The sequence below is a fragment of the Carlito syrichta genome, unplaced genomic scaffold (assembly GCF_000164805.1).
Source record: "Carlito syrichta isolate Samal-C Ts95f unplaced genomic scaffold, Tarsius_syrichta-2.0.1 Scaffold119037, whole genome shotgun sequence".
Lineage (NCBI taxonomy): Eukaryota > Metazoa > Chordata > Mammalia > Primates > Tarsiidae > Carlito > Carlito syrichta.
Window position 1 is genome coordinate 14,039 of NW_007063133.1, and position 9,700 is coordinate 23,738.

At 63.3% G+C, this 9,700-nt stretch overlaps 1 protein-coding gene across 1 annotated transcript; it reads left to right on the plus strand.

The window, feature by feature from the left end:
* The first annotated feature begins 3,829 nt into the window (after window positions 1-3,829).
* DENND6B (DENN domain containing 6B) lies at window positions 3,830-9,415 on the plus strand. Its single transcript, XM_008047951.1, has 19 exons — window positions 3,830-3,926; window positions 4,007-4,049; window positions 4,583-4,695; window positions 5,153-5,233; window positions 5,804-5,909; window positions 6,026-6,105; window positions 6,188-6,250; window positions 6,426-6,481; window positions 7,055-7,177; window positions 7,269-7,364; window positions 7,447-7,541; window positions 7,681-7,746; window positions 8,016-8,080; window positions 8,184-8,273; window positions 8,342-8,395; window positions 8,601-8,710; window positions 8,797-8,899; window positions 8,997-9,071; window positions 9,166-9,415. Exons 1-19 carry the CDS (start codon window positions 3,855-3,857, stop codon window positions 9,286-9,288), a joined length of 1,614 nt encoding a protein of 537 aa, XP_008046142.1. The 5' UTR covers window positions 3,830-3,854; the 3' UTR covers window positions 9,289-9,415.
* Window positions 9,416-9,700: the final 285 nt, after the last annotated feature.

Here is a 9,700-nt window from a genome sequence, read left to right on the forward strand (position 1 = left end):
GGCGACATGGGAATGGCTGTCCTGCTCTCCGGAAGTTGGCGCTGTGCTGGAGAGCGAGTGACTTGGGGTCGGGGTCGGCGGTGCTCACTGCACCCTCCAGCCCTCACGGGACCCTCCGTCAGTCCTTACAGGATCCCCCCAGTGCTCACAGGACCCCCAACCCTCACTGGACCCCCCCAGCCCTCACAGAACCCTTCCCGGCCCTCACCAGACCCCCCAGCCCTTGCAGGACGATTCCTGAACTGGACTCTTGGGTGTCCCATGCATATGAGTGCACGACCCTGTGTGAGACAAAGGGTCCAGCTGGGGGTGGACAGGGCTGGGGGTGCCCGAAACATGCAGGTCAGCCTAGGGAAGGGTCTGGCTTAGCCATCCCAGCCCTCGGAAACACTCTGCGATACCCCAGCTCACCTGGAGTCTGGGGTGACCTGTGAATGGAACGCCCAGAGCCACTTCCAGCCCAGAGCCCCTTTCAGCACAGCAAGCACGCCCTCCCAGGCAGCAATTCCCACACCATGACGGCCTTTAAACTTATCGAGGACCCCAGGGAGCATTTTGTTTGCACAGGCTATCTTGGTCGATGTTTACTAGAACTTAAAACAAAATTAGCTGGGTGCAGTGGTGTGTGCCTGTAGTCTCAACTACTCAAAAGGCTGAGGTGAAAGCATCTCTTGAGCCCAGGAGTTCAGGGTTGCAGTCAGCTGTGATCACACCCCTGCACTCCAGTCTGGACGACTGGGTGAGACCCATCTCAAAAAAATTTAGGGCCAGGCGTGGTAACTCATGTCTGCGATCCAAGCACTTTGGGAGGCCGAGGTGGGAAGATTGCTTGAGCCCAGGAGTTTGAGACCAGCCCAGGCAACACACTGAGACCTCATCTCTGCAAAAAAAATAAGCCAGTGGGGAAAAGTGGGGGAAGCACACCTCATTGATGGGTAACTGCACGATGAATATTTGTATGCCTAGTTCTGAATTGTACCCCACAATTTTTTTTTTTTTTTTTATTGAGTCGGAGTCTCACTCTGTCACCCAGGCTGGAGGAGTGCAGTGGCCGCTCCCGGCCACCGCAGCCTCGACCTGCTGGGCTCCGGCGATCCTTCCGCCTCAGCATTCCGAGTAGCTGGAGCTACAGGCGCGCGCTACCACGCCCGGCTAATTTTGTACCCCACAATTTAGAGAAAAAATATAAGCTAGGCGTGGGGGTGCGCTCCTGTAGTCCCAGCTACTTGGGAGGCTGAGAAGGGTGAATCTCTTCGTCCTAGGAGGTTGAGGCTGTGGTGGCCATGAGTGCGCCATTGCACTCCAGCCTGGGTGACAGAGTGAGACCCTAACCCTAACCCTGACTCAAATCTGTCACCCAGGCTGGAGTGCATTCGCACGCTCATGGCTGTCACAGCCTCCACCTGCTGAACTCAGGCGAGGAACGACAGGTGTGCGTCACCACACCCAGCTAACTCTTTGATTTATTGTAGAGATGAGGTCTTGCCAAGTTGCCCAGGCTGGTCTCGAACCCCTGGGCTCAGGCAGTCCTCTCGCCTCTGCCTCCCAAAATGCTGGGATTACAGGCATGAACCACCATACCTGGCTGACTCAAAAATTTTTTTACAGTAAACACTGGATGTATTAAGGTAAATAACACATTTTTATGAGAAGCACATTTCCTGAAACAATACTGTTTAGTGAGAAGAATGGCATCTTTCACACTTCCGTGAACCTTACTGACATCTGGCTGGGTAGAAACAGCAGATTCCCCTGTTGGCACTGTGTTCAGGGCACCAGGAAAAGATGCGTCACGGCTCCTGGGAGCTGCACTGTACACACATGGGAAGATGAGGGTGAAAGGGGCGCTTGTGTGTGGGAAGAGCTTTGACCTGGGTACCCCAGGAGTGTCCAGGCCACACTTTGAGAATGACTCCTCCAAAGTCTCCCACAGCTGTCTTAGGGAGAGCTGGGTTACCAGGAGCCTGCAAGCTGGCTCAGGACCCTCATGGCAACCCCAAGAGTGCACAGCCTGGCCTCGGGCCTTCTTGCTCTGGGGTCTGCGCCGTCCGTCTCCTCACTGACTTGGCCTGACCTCTGGCTCCGCACCCAGCCTCCACGCCGTGCCTGGCCCCAACGAGGAGGGGCCTGTGGACGTGGCTTTCCCTGGTTAGATGTGCAGCTGGGGCGCCCGGGCCTGGCGTGGAGCCCGGAGGCCGAGGGGGCCTGCTTGTGCCCCAAGAGCCTGGCCGCCACAGCCCCGCCCCAGCTGCCCTCCTGTGGTGCGGACACACGAGGGCTTGGCCTAAGCGTTCTTGTGGCCCTTCCCGAGGGTCAGCCCCTCCTGACTCTGCTGCCTCACGTTGGGGTTTCTGGCTTTGCCAGCCTCTCCTGACATGCCTCAGACACATCTTCACGCATTCCCCACATACTGTGTCTGCCGAGTCTGGTGGCTCAGCCTGTAATCCCAGCACTTTGGGAGGTGGAGGTGAGACGGTTGCCTGAGTCCAGGGGTTCGAGACCTGCCTGGGCAACTTGGTGAGACCTCATCTCCACAACAAATCAAAAAATAAGCTGGGTGTGGCAGTGTGCGTCTGTACTTCTAGTTACTTGGAAGGCTGAGGTGGAAGGATCACTTGAACCCAGGAGGCTGAGGCTGTGGTGGCCGCTGCACTCCAGCCTGGGCAACAGAGTGAGTCTCCTACTCAAAAAAATAAACCACCATATTTGGGGGGGTCTGTCCCTTGCATGGTGCTGGGAGGCACCTTATGGAGGCTCAGCATGCCACTGAAGAGACAGAATAGGACCCCAGCAGCAGGCCCAGGCCAAGTGAGTTCAAAAAGCCATGCCGTTTCAGCATAGTGTGATGTGGACATCAGGGCACAGCACACACACCGCCTCCACCCTGCCTGTCTGGGGCTCAGGGCACACCTTGGAAGAAGCCTTGTTTCAGCCCAAACCCAGATGCCAAGAGGTTGGGCAGGAGCAAAACGGTGCGAGGCTCTGTAGGCTCCAGACCCGCACCTCCTGGGAGAGTCAACCCAGGGCACACCGCGGGGCCTACAGGAAATGGGGTGCCCTGCCTTGTAGCACCTGCAGGGCCAGCCTTTCTGGCCACATGGCTGGCATGCATCCACAGGGCCATGTGGGCTCTGCCACCTGTTTTCTTGGTCATCCCGAGCCTGTGGTTTAGCATCTGTGCTCTCGCTGGTTGTCCATTCCCAGGGTCCGGGGGCTCACCCAGCTGGGCACTCACTGGGCACTGCAGGTGGGGCACAGGCCCTGGCAGGGGAGGGCGGGTGGAGAGGGCCTGTTGGGAGGCTTGCGGGCAGGGCTGCTGCTGGGACAAGTGACATCTGAGCAAAAACATGAGGTCAGGGAGGACGGCATGGCCTGAGACCCCTGGCTTGGGTCAGGAGTCAGGGTAGTGGAGAAGAGCCGGGGGAGGCCCTATGACCATTCCAGGGGGAGGAGCCCATCAGTGGGCTCCAAAACGGCCCTCCTGGTGCCTGGGAACAGGTGTCAGGGTCGTTGGAGGCAGAGAGGCCAACCACAGTCTGGCTTGGCTGGGGGCCATGAGGATGAGGGGATGTGAGAAAGGTGCCAGGAAGCCCACCCGGTTGTACTGATCTCCAGCTGAGAGTGGCAGAGAGGCCCTGGGCCAGCAGGGGCTGCATACCAGAAGGTCAGGGAGAGGAGGGGTTCAGCTGGGAGCCAGCAGGGTCTGAGCCAGAGAGGACACATGGGGAGGGAGGAACGCTGGCTGTGCAGCTGGAAGCCAAGGCGAGCCAGCCTCAGCGGGCACATACCTGGGCCTGGCCGTTGCACCTGCCAGGACGGGCCGTGCTGGTGGGTGGTGGCACCTCCCCAAGTGGATGGTGTCACCAAGCACTCTGTCTTCCCTGCAGCTGGTGTACCCAAGTGACTTCCGGCTCACAGACAAGGAGGTGGGTCCTGGTTCTGTCAGTAGCGGATGTCACCGTCACTCAGAAGTGAGTCGACCCTCACCAGGTCTTGTATGTTTCAGAAAAGCAGTATCTGCTACCTGTCCTTCCCTGACTCCCACTCAGGTAGGCACCCCCACCTGTTCCCAGGGCTGGACGCTGACTCTGAGAAATGGGGCTGGCTGGGAGCCCCTGTGGCCCAGGCCAGGGGCATCATGGCTACCTGTGGGCATGGGGTGCTGCGGGCCCACCACGCCCTGCTCAGTGGAGACACCAGCTCCCAGCCTGCCACAGGACAGCCAGGCCCCCAGATCCACATGGAAAGAGGTGTCTCTGGCAGAGGGACCTGGGGATTCTGGCCAACACCTCACCACGGTGGCCACCGGGAGCTGGGCCCGCCCGCTGCTCCCCCAGGCAGTGCCTGGTGGCCCTCGTCTGGCGCCGGGGCTTGTGTCCCAGACAGCCTGTGGGAGCCACTTAGTTTTCCTTGTGCTGAGCTCGTCCTGAGAGCCTCCACTGGGGTGTGTGGCAGTCAAGCGCAGGGCCGGGAAGTAGACCCCTCAGGCTGGGCCTCCCCTCCTGGCACTTGCCCCGTGCCCAGCTCCAGGGCCTGCAGGAGGGCTCCCGGCCCTGACGCGTGTGGGGCTGCCCCTTCCCAGGCTGCCTTGGGGACACGCAGTTCAGCTTCCGCATGCGTCAGTGTGGTGGGCAGAGGAGCCCCTGGCATACCAACGACGGGCACTATGACCGTGGAGCCCCCGTGGCGCTGCAGGTGAGGCCGGCTGCCTCCGGACCTGCTGTCCGCCCTGCTCCCAGACCCTGCGGGGCCAGGCTGCTTGAGGCGCCCTGAGGGACCTGGTCCTAGGTGGTGGAGTGTGCTGGCCAGCCCTGTCTGGTGTGGCCACCAACCGCTGCAAGCCCCCTGGTCCACAGTCCTGGTTCCTGCCTCAGTGGGATGACCAGCACTTCTGGGGACTCACGGGGCCCTGGACCTCCTCCTGGGCATGGCGCCCTTGAGCGGGTACCTGCATGGACCCCTAGGACTCCCGGCCCCAGAGCCCTCCCACTGAGTCGTGGATGCCTTGCTGTGGCAGTGGGTGTGCCCCTTCTGAGCCTAGGATCCTCTGTTGGCCAGAGGTCAGGGACAGCTCTGGGGCCTCCTGGCTCTCCAGGAGTGGAGAGGCTGACAGGGTGGTCTGGGTGGGTGGCCCATACCCTGCTACTTCCAGAGGGAGTCTGCACACTACTTTGGCTTCGTGCACTTCAGGCAGGTGAAGGACAGCTCCGTGAAGAGGGGCTACTTCCAGAAGGTGAGCCGCCTGGGCTCTGGGCTGCTGCCGTGGGAGGCGGGAGTGGCCAGGGGCCCTGAGCCTTCACAGCGCCTCTCCTGCTCCCAGCTCTCCTCCTGACCCCTGGGGAGCGGCCTGCTGCCCCTTTCTCACCCGGCCCCTGTCACTTGCCCGTCCAACCCAGTCCCTGGGGCCCCTCCATCTCAGACCAGGATATCTGTGCTCCTTACTGCTGGCAGAGGGGCCTTGTCACTCGGCAGGGTTAGGACAGCTCAGCCTTGAACTCTTGGACACACAGAGAGTAAGAGCTGCCCAGCCACCACTGTAAGACCATTCCAGGAATCTTGGCCACACTTCATTTCTCTCTGAGAGCCCTAGGGTCCCACCCCACTCGCTGCCACCCAGGGCTGTCTCCCATCTGAGCCAGATGTCGGGCTTGCTTCAGTCTGATGGTTCCCCGATCTGAGTGGAGCCGGTCCCAGGGCAGCTGTCCCTAGGGTTTGGTTGGACATGCTGCCCTGGGCCGGGTTCCAGAATGGCTGGGGTGCTGCCTGGAGCCGGGTGCCCACTGACTGGCCCGTGGTCCCACAGTCTCTGGTGCTGCTATCCCGTCTGCCGTTCGTCCGACTGTTTCAGGCGCTGCTAAGCCTGATCGCGCCTGAGTACTTTGACAAGCTGGCACCCTGCCTGGAGGCAGGTGAGTGGCCGTCAGACATGGCCAGCACAGTCTCATCGTCCAGCAGCAGCTCCTGGTGGGCGTTGGCAGGTAGCTTCCCTGTGAGGGCTCCTGACACTGGCAACCTGTTTCCACAGTCTGCAACGAGATTGACCAGTGGCCAGCCCCCAAGCCCGGGCAAACCCTGAACCTCCCTGTCATGGGGGTGGTCGTCCAGGTGAGAGCCGGGCAGCCGGGAGGTGGGCACGGTGGTGTGGGGAGACCCCCGCTCTGGCAGCTGCTCTGCTTCCTCCCCCCAGGTCCGCGTCCCTTCCAGGGTGGACAGGTCTGAGGCCAGCCCGCTGAAGCAGTGTGATCAGGAGGTGGGAGCCCAGGTGGGCTGAGGCGGGAGCATTGGGCTTCCCCAGTGCTGCTTGTGGGACAGGCACACCTGTGCTGTGGGGTGGGGCTGGAGGAGAGGCGGGGGCTGCCCTCGGTGAGAGGGGCTGCCTGGGTGCCAGTCCCCTCCCAGCCCTGACCCACCTCCTCTCTTCTCAGAGCCTGCTACCTGCCCCGGTGGTTCTCACCAGTGTTCACGAGCTGGACCTGTTCAGGTGGGCCCTGGAGGGTACCACATGCTGCCTTGGGGAGCCTCCGGGCTTGTGGGTGTGTGTGTGGGGGGTACGGCTGCAGGCGGGGCTGCCCCAAGGAGGGACAGCTTGCCACGAGTAACGGGGCAGCTCTGGGAACGAGAGGGAGGATTGTGCCAAAGAGCAGCCCTAGCCCAGCTTGCGGGAGGGCTCCGGAAGGCAGGCAGCAGGGAGAGGCTGTGCGTCCTTGCCTCTGGGGCAAGCCTGAGAGGGAGCCTGGCTTCCAAACAACCCTGCTCCATGCCAGGCCCAGCAGGAGGTGGGGCCGCACGGGGGACAGGGGCGCAGGGGGTCCCTCCCTTAGCCCAGGCTCTGGGGCCAGTCAGGCAGGTGTCCTGTCAGAGCCTGGGTAGCCCCAGACACCCGTCTTCAAAGGTCCCCACCGCCGTCTTCCCGCCGTCTTCTCTGGTGCTGTGCTCCCCAGAGCCTGGCCCTGCCAGCTTGCACAGGAGAGTGTTGGGCCAGCTTGGGGGCATGGGGGAGAGAGGGGCTGTGACTGAGTCAACCCCTACCTCCCCTCCTGCCTGCCCTGCTCAGGTGTTTCCAGCCTGTACTGGCTCACGTACAGACGCTGTGGGAGCTCATGCTTCTTGGGGAGCCGCTGGTGGTCTTGGCACCCTCGCCCGACGTGTCCTCCGAGATGGTGCTGGCCCTGACCAGGTACCGCCCGGCCCGTTGTGGGCAGGGCCAGGGCACTGCCCTTTCTGGCAGGGCCCACTGCCCCGTCTCACTGGCTTCCTGCTGCCCCCAGCTGCCTGCAGCCCCTCAAGTTCTGCTGTGACTTCCGTCCCTACTTCACCATCCACGACAGCGAGTTCAAGGAGTTCACGACGCGCACGCAGGCCCCGTAAGTGCATCCTCCTGGTCCACTTGCCCGTCCGGCCGCCTGCACTTCTCTCTCTGCCTGTGCTTTTTCTCTCTCTGTCTAGACCAAACGTGGTCCTGGGAGTCACAAACCCTTTCTTTATCAAAACACTCCAGCACTGGCCCCATGTCCTCCGGGTTGGGGAGCCCAAGATGTCAGGTGAGGGTCTGGGAAGGCGGGCTGCCCAGAAGCCTCACCTGGGTGGGACCCGGCGGGAATCTGGCCCCGGGACTTCCTTGGAGCCTTGGGCACGGCCAGAGCTGCAGGCCCTGACCTGGCCGCCGTGCGTGCCTTGTAGGGGACCTTCCTAAGCAGGTCAAGCTGAAGAAGCCCTCCAGGTTGAAGACCCTCGACACCAAGCCAGGTGTGTGCCCCTCGGCCTGGAGCCCCCACTGCAGAGGGGCCCGTCTTGTACCCGGCCCTGGGACAGCCAGGCCCTCTGGCCCCTTGTGGGCAGCAGAGCAGTGGCCTCGGGCTGGGGAGTGTCCTCCTCTCTGGGTCTCGGTGTTTGGGCGGGTGGGCGAGCGGCCAGGAACAGCCTCGGGAGTGGGTGCAGACAGGTGGGCACCGCCCTTGCCCTGTGGGGCCTGGAGTGGGAGGTGGCCCCAAAGGATCGCGCGGCGTTGCCCCCAGGCCTCTACACCTCGTACACGGCCCACCTCCACCGGGACAAGGCCCTGCTCAAGCGGCTGCTCAAGGTACTGACTGGCGGATGGCCTGGGCTGGGGCTGGGCCGGGCCTGGTGGGGGCGGGAAGGCCGCAGGGCCGGGGTGCCCTGGGGCCAGCACCCGCTCCCTGCAGGGCGTGCAGAAGAGGCGGCCTTCCGACGCACAGAGTGCCCTGCTGAGACGGCACCTCCTGGAGCTCACGCAAAGCTTCATCATCCCCCTGGTGAGGCCCGGCAGTGGGGGGTGGGGTGGCTAGGCGCTGGGGCCCAGATCACTCCCCTTCTCCCCCAGGAGCACTACATGGCCAGCCTCATGCCCCTGCAGAAGAGCATCACACCCTGGAAGGTGGGTCCGGGGCGGGGCGGAGTCCCAGAGAAGGAGGGCTGGGGACGGCTGTACAAGGCAGGCCTTGGAGGTCTGAGGGGACCCTGGGGGGCTCGGGGCTCTGCCCTGGGATCTGTACCCGGCACGGTGGGGGCTGGGGTCTTCAGATGTGGCGAGGAGTGTCTGGGAAGTGTTCTAGGGGTCCTGGCTCATGCGCCTGTCTCAGAGTCCCCCACAGATCCGCCCCTTCAGCCAGGATGACTTCCTGCGTGGCCTGGAGCATGCGGGGCCCCAACTCACCTGCATCCTCAAGGGCGACTGGCTGGGCCTCTACAGGTGGGCAGACGGGGCAGGGGGATGCCAAAGCCCAGTCCTTGGCACACGAGGTCAGCCCCACAGGCGCTGCCTCTCGACACCCACAGGCGGTTTTTCAAGTCCCCGCATTTTGACGGCTGGTACCGGCAGCGGCGCAAGGAGATGGCCCAGAAGCTGGAGGCACTGCACCTCGAGGCCATTTGTGAGGCGGTGAGGGGGCTGGGGGTGGGGGTGAGCAGAGTGTGGGGACCCGAGTGGGCACAGGGTGGGGGGCCTGGTGACGGAGGGCTCCATCTCACCCTGGCAGGACATCGAGACCTGGGTGAAGGACAAGTCCGAGGTGGAGGTTGTGGACCTGGTCCTGAAACTCCGGGAGAAGCTGGTGAGAGCCTCCCAGCCGTGACCAGCTGCCCCCAGCCAGATGGGGAGGTGTGCCTGCCCCTGACCGCCCTGCCCCTGGCTGCCCCGTCCTGCAGGTGCGGGCTCAGGGCCGCCAGCTCCCCGTGAAGGAGGCCACGCTGCAGCGGGCTCAGCTGTACATCAGGACAGTCATCGGCTCCCTGCCCAAGGACCTGCAGGCTGTCCTGTGCCCACCCTAGGGCCGGCCGGGTCTGGCCATGCTTCCCTCTTCCCAGCAACCCTTGCACTCCCGCCTTGGCCCTGCCGGCCTGGGCTCCCTCCCTGCACCTCCGTTGTCCCAGCAGTAAACCGACATGTGGAGCCACAGCCTGGTCCCTGCCTCCTCCTGGGCCCCCGCCCCTCTCCCTGCAGGCTGGGGAGGGATGGGCTCTGAGCCCCGCTGACGTGGGCATGCCCGCCGTCTGCCCCCAGGCCCGTCTGCCCCCAGGCCCGTCTGCCTGTGCGCCGTGCATCACAGGTGGTGAGTCCTTTGGCCCAGTAGGCTGTCCGGCCTGGGACGGAGGGACCAGCTGTTGGGGCCTCCTCACACAGCCCACCCACCCGTCTTGTCTGGAGGGGAGGGGCCCCTTGCTCTTGGCCGTTGGCTTAAGA

Excerpts from the sequence above, each read along its gene's own strand:
- DENND6B (XM_008047951.1), top strand. The coding sequence starts at position 3,855 with ATGGTGTCACCAAGCACTCTGTCTTCCCTGCAGCTGGTGTACCCAAGT. Across the intron at positions 7,178-7,268 it reads ATGGTGCTGGCCCTGACCAG|CTGCCTGCAGCCCCTCAAGT; the intron begins GTACCGCCCGGC and ends TGCTGCCCCCAG. Across the intron at positions 7,542-7,680 it reads TGGGGAGCCCAAGATGTCAG|GGGACCTTCCTAAGCAGGTC; the intron begins GTGAGGGTCTGG and ends CGTGCCTTGTAG.